Source organism: Elgaria multicarinata, chromosome 4 (genome assembly GCF_023053635.1).
Source record: "Elgaria multicarinata webbii isolate HBS135686 ecotype San Diego chromosome 4, rElgMul1.1.pri, whole genome shotgun sequence".
Classification (NCBI taxonomy): Eukaryota; Metazoa; Chordata; class Lepidosauria; order Squamata; family Anguidae; genus Elgaria; species Elgaria multicarinata.
This window is the reverse complement of record NC_086174.1, coordinates 76,167,520-76,184,906: the sequence shown is the minus strand read 5'-3', so window position 1 is coordinate 76,184,906 and position 17,387 is coordinate 76,167,520. Positions and strand designations below refer to the sequence as shown.

Sequence of the window (17,387 nt, the reverse complement as noted above, 5' to 3'; positions counted from 1 at the left end):
CAGCCAAATGTTTGAAGAAAGCCCACAAGTAGAGCAAGAAGGCAACAATCCATCCTTGCTGTTTCTGCTCCCCCTTCCAGTATTCAGAGACTCTGTCATGACCAATAATTGGTATCAATCCTCCATGAATTTGTCTAATCTTTTTAAAGCTATCCAAAGTAGTGTCTGTCACCGTATTTTGTTTCAGTAAATTCCATAAATTTAAACATATAAAGCCTTACACGGCTTGGGACCACAATACCTGACAGAATGCCTCTCCCGACATGTACCTACCTGTATACGGCACTCAACATCTAAGGTCCTCCTCCGAGTGCCTACTCCGAGGGAAGCTCGGAGGATGGCAACAAGGGAGAGGGCCTTTTCAGTGGTGCCCCCCTAATTATGGAATGATCTCCCCGATGAGGCTCGCCTAGCACCAACATTGTTATCTTTTCGGCACCAGGTCAAGACTTTTCTCTTCTCCCAGGCATTAAACAGCATTTAACAACACTAAGTTTGTTTGTTTTTTAACGGACCCCTGAACTGTTGTGTTTAAATGGATACCGTTGTTTTTATACTGTTGTTTTTTTAATGTTTTTGATGGTTTTAAATTTTGTATACTTTTTAATGTTCACTGTTTTTAATTATTGTAAACCGCCCAGCGACCTTTGGTTATGGGGCGGTATATAAATTAAATAATTAAATAAATAAATAAAAATAAGTTCATTATGAGTTCTGTGAAGTGCCTTGTTTTTCCTTTCATTGGGTGTGTTCAAGTTCTACTACTATGGAAGAAGGAGCAAGTCTTCTTGTTCTCAATTCCCTCCCTTTTCCTATGAGTTTATAATCAAAACTTTGTGGTCGTCCCCCCAATAGTGTTAGGAAAAAATAAGTAAATAGACTAACTTAACTAACTTATTTTAGACATAGGCAATTCAGCGGAGCAAATGTCCACAAAAGAATAACATATACTTTGTTGCATCCTTGAATCATTGAAATACAAATAAAACATTTCTGAAACAAGATGGTCGTCTAAATTTAGATGCTGGCAAAATATGGTCAATTTCTTTTATTAAAACTGTTCTTACCCTGCACAATGACCTTTCTGCTTTCTTAATGGTTTCCCACATCAAATTCCCATGCCTTGGGCACATAATATGGAAAATCTTGACACAAATATCAAGGAACATAATACATATTGTTATTCAAGATGAACCAGAAAGGAATTCTATTTATATACTAAAACTGTTTTGCTGCTTTTTTGAACAGTAAATCGTAATGACCTTGTGGCAAAATTAGTATTATTTAGGGTGCAATCCTTTGCATGTTTAGAGAGGAAAAAGTCTGACAATTCCCAGCATTCGCCAGCCAGCTACTTAGATTGCACCCGTAGTCATTTACAAACTTGATTTTTCCTGCTAGTTTTCTGTAGATGAGGTGGGGAGGAAGATTTGATAACAAGGTGCTGAATATGAGTAGTAGTAAGAAATGACTACAGCACAGAGCTGAAGTAACTCCATGCCTCCCATCTTTTTTATGTGCCATAGTAAGCTCATTTTTAAGAAACTGATGTGCTCCTGATCTCTCTTCCATTTCGACTTCCCTGGCCATCTTAGAGAACAGGACTTTCCCATACATGTGTGTGTTAGTGTGTGTTAGTTATTCCCATTGTGAAGATAGTCCAGAACTGAAGATGTTAAATAGCAACTTTTCATTCCTTTTGGTTTATGGCTGTTATCCCCACACTTTTATCCAAAATACTTGCACCTCTTCTTACAGTGTCAATGTTACAGTTGTTTTGAGATGTAGTAGCATTACAGGTGGTATGTTATAACCTAAGCATGCTTTCTTGCAAACCTTACAAGAGGGTACAGCAAGACTTAGCAGTTTTTTGAGTGCTAATCTTTGAAGTGAAGGAAATTCACAGTAACATCCTACAAGAAGGATCTCCATCAAAAAAACAAGATTTTTTTTAAAAAAACCTTTGAATTATTCACACATACATGCACATATATACATGTGTGGTAATGCACATGTGGGATTGATAGCATCTGTTTAATGGCAATGATATTGGAAAAGAACGGCTAACAAATCAGGATTTAACATGTCACTAGCTACTTTTAGGCTGATAGATTGCCTTCTCTATTGCTGATAGGGACCAAATATTTATATACTACTAAGCTGTAGTTGGCAATAAGCAATGTTTCCACTTAAAGTTATTTTTCAGCCAGGAGTAATAAGTTAAATTCTTTGTGCAATTAAATTAGGCTATAACAGTCCAGTTTAACTCTAAAGGATCAACACTGGGTCTTCAAGAACAGCTATGCCAACAAAATATTGTCAATAACCAGGATGACCCAACCATTTTCTCAGCAAATTCTCTTTTTCTTCCCTTTTAACGCACCTGGGCAGGATCACCACCACTGCTTTAAAATGGTTTATAACAGTAGTGACAACAGTTGGGGTCCAGGACACACTCCCTATACAGTTTTCAAACCGTTTTCAAAGTGTCATATTCTGCTTGGTGTAGATCTGGCCCTGATTCTATTTGGCATAACGTACCACCTACTATACATTTCAATAGCAGTTCCTCATGTATTAGATATTGCACGAAAAACAAGCCATCTGCTTAATGACTACATTAAGCAGGTGGCTTAATGTAGCCTAAACCATTGCTTAGCATCACATGCATGATCCTCAGGCTTGCAGACTCCCCACTTCCTTCTCCTCTGGCATGACTGTGGGGAGGAGATTCAGAGGTTTCATGTCTGTTTTCAGTTAACCACACTGAACCCTAATTTTAATGGTGATGAATTGAAACAAACAAGCTTGAAGCTGACTTTTTTATTATTATCAGTAAACCATAGTTAAGATTACCAATAGTCTATCTGGGTTTGGACATCATTTTAAATTGCAGCTCGTTAAAAATAGTAGTGAAAGCTTCTGATCTCCTTGTGGCCATTCCGGAGGGAAGGGGAGTACATGAGTCCAAGACAAGTTCATGTCATGATAAATGATAACATATCTGAATGCAGGCAATGTGTACATCTAGGATCTGGGGATGGTAACACCATGGCTCAGTTCTGACAGTTGTCCAAGCTGCGGAAATGAACTCTGAATTCAAAGTTGCCCACTTCCCATTTTGCTCTGCTTCCTCTCTCTGTGTTCTGAACTATGGCTGTATTTGCCCTCTAAATTAGAAACTAGAGTGGTTTGTGGTTTGGATAATCACAACCATAGTGTGTGCTATGGTTAGCACTAAGCAGGAAACAAGAGGAGAGGGAAGCTGCACAAAAGAGACGATGAGTAAGTGCCCGCCTCATTATGAATTCTCCAATCCATTGTCCGAACTGAGTCATATTCAGTAAAAAATTCAAATTTCTTATCACTAATGCTTCCCATTCATAAAATATTATTAAAATGCATACAGTTATAATTGAATCACTCTGATTGCAGGGAATTTTGTTGTGTTTTTGCATTCAGTATTGAAGACATGTCTTTGTTGCTTCACTATCCCCAACTTCAGCTATTGAGGCACTTTGCAGGACTGGCATTTTGGGACTTTTAAGGAATTTAAAATTCTGGAAGCTGTCTGTGTTTTAGTATGGAAGTAGTCACCTCTGAAGTTATTTTCCAAACTTGCAAATGAGAGGCATTAAGGGGTGAAGAGATGGGAAATGGAAAAGCTGGCTGAAAATTGGAGGCAGATCTGAGTTGTGCATAAGCCAGAGAGTGTGAGAATGTTCTATTTTTACAGTTCCCCCCCCTCCAAAGAAGATTGCTTGCTGTTTTAGTGCTTCATACCACTATCTTATTTTTGTTGTCTGGGAAGATGATGGATATGCAAAAGGGAACCAAGTCCCTCTACCAAGTCTCTTGATGATACAACCTGAATTTTTCTCTCCTCTCCTCCACATATATTAAATACCCACATATAAGTTCATTGCAGAGGTGGATGCTTAGAGCCTGTTTCTTCTCTACTGTCTCTATGCTGGCATTTTACTCCAGTAGAGGGGAGCTGTTGTATCAGATTCCCCAACTCACAGGCCAATTTCTGATAAGTGCCAGAAACATTTTAGAAGGTTATTACAGCTAGAAGTTCTGGTGGGACAACATCACAGCAGAAGGAAAATTGCTATAAAATACTTGCTTTATATTGATTTCTTGAAGACTATGCAGTGGTGCCAACCTGGTGGCACTAGTGTTTATAAAGCTTGCACTGACAAATCTCAAATGCTAAAACAGATGCAGAAAACATGATACATCTTTAGGAGAAGCATCCCAGCTTATTTGTGGCATTCTGTCTTTCTTTTTCCTGGGTAGGAAAATATAAAACTTGATGGGAAACTAATACAGTGTCTATTTTCTCATTTTTGAACTTTTTTGATACGATTCTAAAACCCTTATTTTATAGTGTGGAAAACTGCCAATAAAGGATATGTTCACAGATCTCCGAGATGGGAGAAAACTATTGGATCTCTTGGAAGGACTGACAGGGAATCCACTGGTAAGCAAAATATTAACTTCCTTCATGTTGGAAGGATAACCTAAAATGTCGTGTGCATAGTAATTCTGGTGCCATTTGTTTATTTAGAATACTGCACAGTTTTCTACCTACAGTTGTTGAATGACCACATTAAAAATTAAATCCTACAGGTATTTATTTTCCTCATCAGGGCTTGAATTTGCATGCAGGTCCATGTGACCCTTTACATTCTCAGAATCCTGAGAAATTCTAGTTTAATTTTTTAAATAGTAAATTTTTAGACTTGGCAGTTTAGCAAAAATTCAAGTGGATAATTGTACAACTTGCTGCTCGAATCAGCCATGCTGAACAAGTTATTTATTTTTTTTGTTTGATGGATTTCCACTGTAGCTTTTCAGCAGAAGAAAATGCATAGACGAATCATTCCTCTAACTGATATTAGATTTTTGGGGGGTAGGATTCTTGGGCAATAGCACATTAACTTTAATGAGGCTAGGCAGAACCTTGAAAATCCAAAGCACTTAACATACACCATCTTGGTAATGAGCAATAAGGTATAAAACTGAATGCTGTTGGTTAGAACAATAATTGGTACATTAGATGTGATGGCTTTGATGAGGAGAAATGAAGTAGGCATGTTATCTAAGGCTAATGCCCGTTCTGAATTACTTCTGCGTACACAACAAAAAGCAAAATGAAATCCCTTCCTAGTTTCTTAGGAGTTGATTAAATTCTGGCAAACATTGCTGGTTTCTTTTAAAAACAAAACAAAAAACAAAACAAAACTCTACTATCAAATTAAAGTATCATAGGTTGTAGAAGACATTCAACTGCAGTTGGAAAATGTTAATATGAATGTAACTTTTCACAATTTAGCAACACTGATGATGGACAGTGCCTCAGAGTGTATGTAGCAGGACTCCCATTTCTTGACTATATCGACTCTTATATCTGAACATCGTTGTTTTTGCAGATGAAAGAACGTGGATCCACAAGAGTCCATGCCTTAAATAATGTCAACAAAGTACTTCAAGTTTTACATCAGAACAGTGTAAGTTTCTAAAATGTCTTGGTTAAGTGTTCAGTACCCTTGAAACTGGAGAACAAGAAGAAACTATGAGCTCAAATTTGTTATCTGCAAATTAGATTCTAGTCCCAAAACACTTGGAGTGTGTGTGTGTTGGGGGAGGGGGCAACTTTCATAAAATCAACGCGCCTACACTTTAGTTCCCATAGCTGGTTATTCTTTGTAGATGGCAATGCATGACTTTTAGTTTATAATTAGAGGACAATTTTACCTTAGGAAATGTAAAGATTTATTTCTTATTCCTGAGGATTATATTAGATCAATAGAATGCAAACTTATTTTGAGGGGCTGTGCCAACTTATAATTTCCCTTCCGTAGACGTTTGTAACCAGTTGCTCATGTCTCTTCTAAATAGAACCAGAGTTATAAAGATTCAGCTAGTGTTCTGCTTGCTTCTTAAAAGTAGCTACATGATTAAGGAAGTTGTCTACTTTTGAGCTGTACATATGTAACTTCTACTTGTGTGGGTTCTATAGGGCTTAATTAGAACAAACTTGCAAAAAATATAACTTGAACAAAATATGACTTTAGTAAACATCAGTTTACAGAAATATGCCACAAATTGTCCTTCTATGTGCAAACAAATATATATATGGATCTCTTGCTTGTAACCCAGTCCCACGTGGTTCTGTATCTCCAGGTGCTGAGTATTTCAGAAGTCCTTTTTGTAGATTTTTCTTAACTTTAATTTCACGGGGCAATCCCCATTCTGTAACTCAACATTGTAGTTCAAATTAATAGCCCTGCAATAATATAATTAGGACAAATATCAAGGATGCAAAAAAATGATTCCCCATCCCCTTTGAAATTCTACTGTACACAATTAACAGTTCAATTTACCTTATACAAGGTGATAAGAGCCCATAATTAAACAGGAATCTTCTAACATGCAGCTTTCAGCAGAACAAATGGTTCTCTTTTTTAATTGTTTCTTCTCTAGCACAAGAGCCCTGCCCAAGGGACTAAACCGTCTACTCCATAGGGGTTACACATACACGTGTAAAGTTTGGATCCTAACTTTCCTTTGTTAATGGAACAGTGCATGTTGGAGCAGGGTTTTCCTATCTCCCCCTTCCCTTTGCAGCCCCTTACATACCCACCAGAATCTGCTCCTGGAGTTGGAGGACTCTTATGGGATGCCGTGTGATATGTTATGGGGGCCTGTAGATGGAGGAGTTGGCCGAAATTTCCTCTTTCTTTACATGAATGGAACAACTGATTTTAGCTTTGCTGTAAGGGTAACTGATTCCTTTTCTCCAAAAAAAAATTTTGACTTTTAAAAACAGTAGAAGGAATTGATTTTCAGCTACCATGCAATTATTCTTTCTTGAGTTGGCAAAAGCTGTCGTTTGGAAATTATTTGGCAATATTTATTTTTTATTTATTTTGTTTAAAAAATTTCTTGACTGTCTTTCAGGGCAGAAGCCCTCCCAAGGCGGCTTACAACAATAAAATACATAAAAACAGTTTAAAACATTAAAAGCAATAAAATTACACAGTAAAATAGCAGTTGAAGCAATAAAAGCTAACAATAAAATCATCAAGAACAACAAAGGGAGTAGCAGCATAACGGTACTCATCATGAGAAGGCCATGGTAAAATAAAACATCAAAAAGCTAAGGATTGTGAAGATCCTTCATTTGATTTATGCAACAGACTCAGCTCTGTTACAAGTTTTGTTATGATAAAGGGGTGCCGGAGAACCTCATGAATGAAATTGCTTCCTTATTTCCTAGTTGTTGAAAGCTGTAAAGATGCAGTCACTGCAATAGCTTTGGAAATACTTGTTAGTACACTGACAGTTGGCAAGAGAACATTTTTGCAGTGAAAAGGGAGACTTTCAGGGCCCTGGAACTGTTCCTTGACTCTCCCTCCTGCCTCAATTGCTCACCCTTTTTGCAGCTGGGATAGCAATCCCAGTCAATCAGGTTGTGAGTGAGCATTTGGCTATGTGAAAACTTGGTTCAGAGTGTGGGTATTGCTTCCTGCCCTAATCTTGAATGGATTCATACTTGAATCCTATTTACAACCCCTTCCCCAACTTTGAAAAGCTGGTGGTGTTGAGAAATTATGAGGCATTCCCAATAGAGCAAATGTTAAAATCCACCAGGATAAGAATCCTAGAGTAATTCAAGCCCAGAGATTGCCCCGGCTAATTCAGTAAGAGGGATTGTTGGGCAATAGGGTGGATGGTACAACAATAGAATGTGATTTCTTGTTGTGAACTGTATTGGCAGATTTTTCTGTTGATCACTACTATTAAACACTCATCTATCCGCAGACTGCTTCTGGTGACTATATTTATATAACCTGTGTATCTGTGTCTGTGGGGGAACATTCTGGAGCCAAACTTAAATGGTTAAGATTTATAGCCTATATTATTTCCTTATAAATTAGAAATGGCTTCTATTAAGAAAGGAATGGGATATTTTTCAGGTGGAGCTGGTGAACATAGGAGGAACTGACATTGTTGACGGAAATCACAAGTTGACTCTTGGATTGTTATGGAGCATAATTTTGCACTGGCAGGTGAGCAGACCTGGTACTTTCTTTCAGTATTTGCTTGTGAATTGTTAAATTTCAACAAAACACAGCTGCACCCTTTCTCTGGTTGCAACAAAAAGAGCTGCAGCTATTCCATGCCAGTTGACCAACCAATCCTGAAACTCTGGGAACTTTTGCAACAGCCTGAAATGCAGGATGCAGTTTTTGAACAGAGCCCCTTGTGCCTTGTTCAGATGCAATGCTAAACTATGGCTTAGTGTTAGAGGACAAGCAGGTATGAGCCTCAAACATATACTTCCCAAACCCCAGGTTCCATCTGAATATGGAAAAACAGTAGTTCCCCCCCAAAAAAACTGTGGTTATTCATTTAAAACTGAATTAATCAGTGGTATAATATCCAGGGTTGTGAACTAAGTGTTCCTATATTCAGACTTAATGGTAAGCTACAGCTTTAAACTTCCATCCCTCACCTGTGAAGTGGGGAGCAGTGAATGTGAGCCTGAGATTCATTTCTTGTAACAGGAAACCAGGGTTTAGTGTTATCTCTGAAGCAGGTCTTGGTATGTACACAGAATAACTTGTATCCACTTAAAATGTTTTGTTAGTTTACATTTATAATCTCACTTTATTCTATTGGGGCCTTCCACTGTCCTTCTATATATAACAAGTACATTAGACATTCTTCTGATTTCTTTAATTATGCTTATAGATAGACTCAGTTTGATTTCTAGGTTTCTAGGTATTGTATATTAATTTTAAATGAAGGTAAATTAGCTGCTTCTTTGTTGTACCTTAGTAGCTCAAGCATGGTTTATACTGCTACTGCAGCAGGCGGCATTTATTTTATTTATTTTATTTTTGTAATGCTCAACAGCATCTGGGCAGTTCACGGAAATTAAAAGCATAAGGTACAGCATAAAATATAAAATATGGAAGCTTAAAACCACAATATAAAAGTACAACCAGAATAAAACCAAGCAGCAATGTAGATATTTCAAATTCAGATTTAAAACAGCAGAGCTAAAAGACTGGGATACTAAAATGTTGGGGAAATAAGAAGGTCTTCAACTGGCGTTGAAAGGAGAACAACGTAAATGCCAAGAAAAGCTCTCTGGGGAGCTCATTTCATAGCTGGAGTGACACAGCAGAGAAGGCCCTCCTCCTGGTAGCCATCTGCCTCACTTCCTTTGGCAGGGGTTCATGGAGAAGGACCCCTGAAGCTGATCTTAGGATCTGGGTAGATGAATGAAATCTTTATTGACATAATGACATAATAAAAACGAGTAAAAAGATAAGCTAAAATAAATAAGTAGGTTAAAAATGGATAATATAAAGTAAAATTAAAATAATGAACACAAATGGATAAAGATAAAAATCACATTAACATACATTAAGAACTCGCGAGTGGGGAACTAGTTCAATACATATACCAGGGCGAAATCTCTAGCTCTCCATTATGAAACTTGTTGGGAGTCTTGGTGCCTAGCTCTCAGCTTGCAGCTAAGGCGAATTTGGGCAGGTATATATGGGAGGAGGCGATCCTTCAGATAACCTTGCCCCAAGCTGTTTAGGGCTTTGAATGTTAATACCAGCACTTTTGAATTGGGCCCAGACCTGGACTGGCAGCCAGTGCAGCTAGAAAAGTACTGGCATAATGTAGATTTATTGGCTAGTCCCCATTGACAATCCTTTGGACCAGCTCAAGTTTTCAAGTTGCTTTCAAGGGCAGCTCCACATATAATGGATTGTAGTAATCCAGATGAGAGGTTATCAGAGCATGGATAACTGTAGCTACGCGGTTAGTTAGAGCATCCTAACTAATGGTAGAAAAGTCCAGCTCCGTTCCAATGATAATATTAACCACTTAGCAAAATCTTAAAACTACTAACCATCACACATATGCATAAGCATACACAGCTGAAGGCATGCACTATTGAAGGATTCCTTGCCTAGACAAGAGGTTAATAAAATGTAGCTTGATGGCTAGAGGTAGGACAGCAATATTGATAACAGTTGTTGTGCCAGCTCAGGGGCTGGTATCAGAGGGCATGTCTAGACCGAGGGAGGGGGGATGATCTTGCGATATTCTGTTCGCAAGATCCTCCCCTTTGTCCACATGTGAGCGCGACATCCCAGGAGGAAGGAGGGATGTCACGCCCGCCATTTTCTTTTTTTACAGAAAATGAGCTCATGTGCGCTCCAACGAAAAAGTAAGTTTAAAATAAAAAAACAAACAACCCTGCTCCTACACCCTTGATGGGCATGGAACGCCTGAAGAGCTCCGTGCCCCATGCCCGGTTCCTGCCTCCTTGTGTTTACTTGCGAGGAGGCAGGACGAAGCTGAGGCGGGCGCCCACATACCTCCCGCTCGGGACAATCCCAAGACCATGGGAAAAATTGGGCTACAAGTGGTCCCAGTTATCCCGGGGGATGGAGGGATCATCCCTCCCTGCTCTCAGGATTTCCTGTGTGTCATGTGGATCCCTGGGATAAACACTTGTTGAGACATGCCCAGGGTCAAACTACACAATACATTAAATACATAGCATACAGTTGACTCTCTCCTTATTTCTTCATCAAAAGTAAGTGTGTGGGCCCCCAATCACAAGTTCAGCTGCTTGTGCAGAAAAGTTGTTAGGAAGCTTCAATTGTAGTTGGACTCCATTTTCATATCCATCAGTTACTGCCATCCCTGTATATCTTTTTCCATTTTGCACAAAGCTGGATCCGTCTGTAAACAACTCTAGGTCTACATCTGTCAGGGCTTCATCATACAGGTCTGGTCGTGAACCGCCCAGAGAGCTTCGGCTATTGGGCGGTATAAAAATGTAATAAATAAATAAATAATAAATAAATAAGGCCATCAGGGTCAATGAACTTACTTAGCAGTAAAAATCAGAGAGATATTCAGATGCATGATATATATTAAGGTACCATACAGTGTGACCCCAAGGTCCTTAGGGCAAGTATTGTGTTTATTGTAGTGTAATTAGTGTACAGGGTACACTAATTGCTGAGAGGTGTGGGTGGGTGGGGGAGAAAAAACGACATGCCCCAGAAACTTACAACAAGTTTGAAAATGAAACAACAGTGGGAGCAGTGGGAGCATTCACCCCTCCTTAAATGGGAGGGGTGAATGTGACTATATGCAGGCTACATGTACTACATTGTTGTGGCTGGGCGTGAGTCAGTTTCGTTTTCATTGAAGTTGAATTTTGGCAATTCTCTTTTCAGAGTCTCCATATATTTATTCTTAGGTGGCTGGTTTTTGTATTGTACTTGAAGATCCCTGTGTTCTTTCTTTCAGGTTAAAGATGTTATGAAAGATATAATGTCAGACCTGCAGCAAACAAACAGTGAAAAAATCCTTTTGAGCTGGGTGCGACAGTCTACTAGGCCTTACAGTGAGGTTAATGTTTTGAATTTTACCACAAGCTGGACAGATGGCCTTGCCTTCAATGCTGTGATCCACAGGCACAAGTAGGTGGCTACTTGCCAAACACTGCAGAGTTAGAAAAATATGCATGTGTAGTGTCTTCGTTCTGGAGAGGGTAGGGGTGCTTAATGCTAAGTGATGCATTTGTTTTAAATCACACTAACCAGCAATAATAGAAGGAAAGCTGCTAATGTGACATTTTCCTACAGAGCACAAAGCCTGAGCTTAGTTTTCAATAAATACATAAAAAGAAAAATACTTGGAATTGTTTTAAAGCCCACTTGATATATGTTAGCTTGAAAGAAAGCTGAGTGGGTGGTTTTTAGGTTTTTTTTAATGTAGAGATTACTACTTTGAGTGATAAGCAACTTTCAAAGCCAATAATGGGTTCTTTGTTTTTGCTTTTTTTTAAAGCACATGGAAAAAGTAAGAGAATATCTAGAGTCTTAACTTAACTTAAGATCAATACTAATACTTCCATGTGTTTATCTCACACTTCCTGAACACCCACACACCCACACCCACATATGTGTGTGTGTGTGTGTGCGCGCACGTGCACATGCATATATTAAAACAAAATAAAAAGTCATTCAATTTTCAATGAAAGCTTAACAATGCAGTTTTGTACTAATTGAAGTTATGGAAATGCTGACACATAAAACTATTTTTTTTGTTTTTTGTTGGGGAATATTTATGGTCCCTAATCTGTCTAAATATAATCATGACTATGAAGCATTGAAACCAATGGAAACACATTAGTCCCAACTAATCTTACTCCCATTGCTTAAATGGTATTAATCATAACTTATTTTTACCAGTTTGAGGGCCATAACATATAATGCTTTTGAAAACAACATTTTGATCTGAGAATCATTTAATTACATTATCTTGCATTAAAGTCTCTCTGCCTTTGATAAACCTAACAACTCTTAATCTTATGTATTTAGCATTATGGGAATAACTAAGTGGATCAGATACCCCTAGATGGCTTTGTGCAGCTGGATGAACCATCATTTTTAAAGTATTTGGCCTAAATTCCAGAGACCATAAATCTGTGGTTTCTCATAGGGTGCTTCTAAATGACAGTTCCTAACATTACCAATCAAGAGACATTATGAAGCTAATCCATATCTTCCTCCTTAATGGATATTTTATGAAAAGAAAAAAGTTGGAAGAAGTAATGGGAAAATGTGAAAGGGTTACTAGTGGAAGATATCTGTTGGAATTGAGATTGAAGAGACACCTATAGTGGCATTACTATCATTATATGGAAATTTAAAGTGTTACAAAGAGACTAAAGTATTGATAACAAATTTGTTGACAGCAGCAAGGTTAATTATATCTAGGAACTGGAAGGTTCAAGGAGATTATCATATTGAAGAGTGGTACAAGGAAGTTTGGGATATAGCTATTAATGATAAACTGACATGTAATATAAAGCTAAGAAAAGGTATAACAAAGGTTAATGAATTTGAGGGAATTTGGAAACAGTTCCTAGAATATGTATTCTCTAAGGGGAGTGGAAAACCACCACCAGAAGAAACAATGAGATTTTGGAAGCAGGAATAGATCCCGAAGGGTGGAGGGGAGCTCTTATGTTATGTTATGTGATTAGGTAAAAATGATAAATTTAAATGTGGAATTGTAAGCAATTTATGTGTGGATTTATGGGTTTTAATCAGTATTATGTTGTTGTATTTTTAAAATAAAAAATTATATATATAAAAAAAACCTAGTGGAAGATATCATCATCTGGACTCCCTGTAAAATTCTGTGAATGAGGCAGGGGATTGCATGATAAAACTTTGTCTCCAAAGTTTACTGTGGAGAAGGGAACAATAAACATTTGCATGGATCTTTCTCTCCTCATACATGACTATGGAAACCCATGCACTTGTGGTATTTAACAATATGTATGCGTAATATATGTAAGTGCTTGATTCATGAAGTGAACGAATAAACAGCACTTCATTCTAGTTTCTTCCTTATTTTGTTTTCCCTTCTGTTTTAGGCCTGAGCTCTTTGGCTGGGATAAAGTAACCAAAATGGCTTCAATTGAAAGACTAGAGCATGCCTTCAACATAGCCAAAAATTACCTAGGGATTGAAAAATTATTAGATCCTGAAGGTACAGTAAGATAATGTAACTGAATAAACCTATGTAGATACATTAAAATATATGTTTTTGCATATAAGCTAGGTAGAATATCAATTATGAAAAGAGGGATATTGCTCCAGTTATTTTATAATTTCTAGATTGTTTACAGATCCCATTCTTTTAAAATTAATTGCATTCAGTTTGCCAACTTTCTCGTGTCTTTTAAAAAAGAAAATCTAACGACAATCAAGTGATGGGATATTGTATTGATGGTTCTCACTTGGTTGCTAGTGTACTGTACTTGTTAGGCTAAAACAATTCCAGAAAGATTAAAAAAAAGACAGGCTGAGGACGCTGAACTGAACATATGGGTAAAGCCTTATGGCTGTGGGCATGATTTTCAGCTTGAAATCCTGCAAAAATATCTGATAAATATATCATTTATATTTTTAGATGTTGCTGTACAACTTCCTGATAAGAAATCCATTATCATGTACTTGACATCCTTATTTGAGGTCCTTCCTCAGCAAATTACCATGGAAGATATTCGAGAAGTGGAGACCCTTCCAAGGAAGTACAAAAAGGAATGTGAAGGAGGGGGTGTACAGGTGGCGTCTTCTAATGACTTCCCATTTTTCTCTTATTGTAATGTCAGATGGCATTTGATGTTCTGTGTATCTTCATCCTTGGCACAGTCAAGTAGCAAGATATTGCAATGAACTTGTACACTCAATGGGTTCTGTCCTCTTTCTTTCAGTGCAAAGATAGATTGCTTCCTTCCATTCTCCCTGCTCTCATTTCATCTGGTGCTCCTTCCTTTGCTTCTTGTTTTCCTATTATTTTATTAGAACTCAGTTTATCTTCTCTTTCTTTAAATGCAACTCCTTGTCATCTTGATAGTTCATCTTCTTTCTGGATATCTATTGCCCCATCAGCCTTCCCTTCCTTACTGTATATTTACCACTGTTCTTTATCTTCTGGGTCTTTTCCTTTTAAGCCTGGCCTTTGTTATCCTATTCTGTAAAAGTCCTACTCATTACTCACCCTCTATCCCTTTCTTTTTGATCTTTAGTTTTCAAGCACATTGTTCTCTATCCATGGCTTTATTTTCTTTCTAACTCATCTTGATTGTTTCAGATCTGGTTTTCACTCTTTTCACATATTTATCTCTGACTCATATTTTCATTGATATTTTTGCAGTAAGATCTAACAAGTCTTTTCTCTGTACTTCTTTCGGAAATTCCTTGTTTTCTGTGTTCTACCTCTTGGTTATTATTGATCTTCAATGTCCCCTTTACAGGGAGATATGCAACCCCTTTGTGAGGTAAATGTTTGTTTGTTTTTAATTCAAAGTTGTGGGAGAATGAAACTGACTCCATAATTATTGAGTACACAGAGTGATATATGGTTCACCATTAGCTTGGAAGGGTTAGTTTTACGTAGATTGTAAGACTGCATGCATAGCCTGTTCTTATTTAATTTTGGTATAGTAGTAATTGTAGGCATTTTGTAAATAATAAGCAAACATTGCACTTGACCTGCAAGGTTCCAGTGCCTTCTGTTTCCTGCTTATCATGTTTGGTAAGGTAAATCTGAGGTGGGCAACATGTGACCATCCAGATGTTTTGGCTTACAATTCCCATCAACCCTAGCTAGCATAGCCAATGTTGAAAGATGATGGGAGTTGAAGCCCCAAACACCTGGAAAACCACAAGTAGACCACCCACTTTTGCTGTTCTTCCAGTCAAGTGGAAGCCAAGAATGACTTCTTTACCTGATGCAGAAGGCTCTTGGTAGCAGTGGACTGGGGTCGTAGAACTTCCTATAAGATTTATTTCCATCTCTACTCTGAGTGTCCAGGCAATGAAGATTTTTTAAAAAATACTATCAGACTTTTGCTGTAATTACTGAATTTTCCTCTTCAAGGGAAGTACTCCTGAATTTCTGGGCTGTAGTGTGTTTATATAATATATTTTAATGAGATAACTGTGGTAGTCCATGATTATGTTTTGCTTATGATCATATAAATTATAAGCTAAGCTTTTAATACTACAAGCAAACATGTTGAACTGGTTGCAGAGAGTGCATAGAAGATATTTTGCCAAGCACTTGTCAGATATCCTAGCAAATATTTGTAACAGATTTGGTGCTGCATACTACACTTAGGCATCCGGAAGCTGGGCTTGTGTCATAAGTTCAGACTTGGAAAGAACAGGATAATTTTACTGATGAAGTCTTTTCAGAGAATAGCACTGGTTAGAACATCTAAAATTCTTTTCAGGCTGTGTTTCAGCTATGATATGGAGACAATGAATTGCATTTGCTTTGGAATTTGTATTAGCAGATTTATATTTTAAACCTTAGGATTTTTCCACAGATTTCTATGGGCAGCTCTCACTTTTGTTCCTGAGATAGTCTTTCTGCTCTTCATCTTCCCTTGCCCTCATTTTCCAGCATTCTATTCAGCTGCACCTTTTCATCAGTTTTTCTGTTTCCCTCCCCAATAGTTAGTAAGCATTTGGTTTCCACTGAGCAGTCCTCATTGGGCTATTTGGGCTTGTTCCCTTAACCTGCTGGTACTCTTGTGCATGTCTGTTGCCATTTTGGCTAAAGCATGGTTTCTCTCCTCTGAAGACGGGAAATAGAATATAAGACATTTCCCTAATATCTTCTTATTCATGTCTATGATTTGGCCTGAATGTTAGTAGTTACATGTTGGCAGCCTGTAGCCTGTTAGACCCAATGCAAAGTCAGATGATGCTTTAAATCACAGTACATGCAAAAAATAAATCAATCTGAAAAACAATGGCTTGGAACCTTGAAAACTGTGATCGGTGTTCCACCTGGAGGGCAGGGACTTCCTACCCACATCTTCCTAATGCATCTCCCAGCTCCCCCTTACCAAGCCAATCCTGAGGCTCACAGGACCTCAGAAATAGTGTGACATCCTGCTTTTGCACCTCTATGTTCCGTCTGAAGTCTTAGGTCTTCATCATAGGATGAATCATAGAATCATAGAATATCATAGAATAGCAGAGTTGGAAGGGGCCTACAAGGCCATCGAGTCCAACCCCCTGCTCAATGCAGGAATAAGTCCTTGGTCTGGATAGTATAAATATATATTATGAGATGTATGAAAATGGGATGCATGAGCTCACTCTTGCGTCCTGTTTGCTCCTAGTTGAGAGAGGTCTTGTCTTTATTCCGAGAATAGTCAAGAGTTGCTTCACAAAAAAAAATCTATTTGCACGTTGCATAACTGGGTGCCCATCATGACTTGTGACTAACACACATGTATCAGTTTTTAATCAATTTATGCACAGCATGATGCTTCAATCTGGTGGCAGGCTACTCTTGTGTTTGCATATGGTTGTTTATAATAGGTTTTGTGGTACATTTTTTTATTCCTATATAAAGGCAACATCTGTGGTGGAATATCATCATTGAGGAGTGGCCCTCAGAGTAGCTTTTTTGGTTTTCAGAGAGCAACTTCTGAAGATGACTATGGAGGTCTAAGAGCAGAAACCCCCAGCACTGTTACAGAAGTGGATATGGACTTGGACAGCTACCAAGTAGCGCTGGAAGAAGTTCTCACATGGCTGCTCTCTTCTGAGGATATATTCCAGGAGCAAGAAGTCATATCTGATGACGTTGAGGAAGTCAAGGAACAATTTGCTACACATGAAGTGAGTTTCAGGAGGGTGGGGGTACCAGGTATTCAATAAAATTATAATCAAGGCTGCAATGTTTAGTTGGTTGATTGCTTGATTTTAAAATTGACTAAGCAGACAGCAAAG

General features: G+C 38.0%; 1 protein-coding gene across 1 annotated transcript in view; it reads left to right on the top strand.

Annotated features, from left to right (window-relative positions):
• Positions 1-17,387, top strand: part of UTRN (utrophin) — a 390,352-nt gene that overhangs the window by 63,519 nt on the left and 309,446 nt on the right. Inside the window, exons 4-10 of the mRNA XM_063124582.1 lie at positions 4,394-4,486; positions 5,439-5,516; positions 7,989-8,081; positions 11,365-11,537; positions 13,505-13,620; positions 14,044-14,198; positions 17,073-17,276. Coding sequence (XP_062980652.1) covers positions 4,394-4,486; positions 5,439-5,516; positions 7,989-8,081; positions 11,365-11,537; positions 13,505-13,620; positions 14,044-14,198; positions 17,073-17,276 — 912 coding nt within the window. The remainder of the gene's footprint in view (positions 1-4,393; positions 4,487-5,438; positions 5,517-7,988; positions 8,082-11,364; positions 11,538-13,504; positions 13,621-14,043; positions 14,199-17,072; positions 17,277-17,387) is intronic.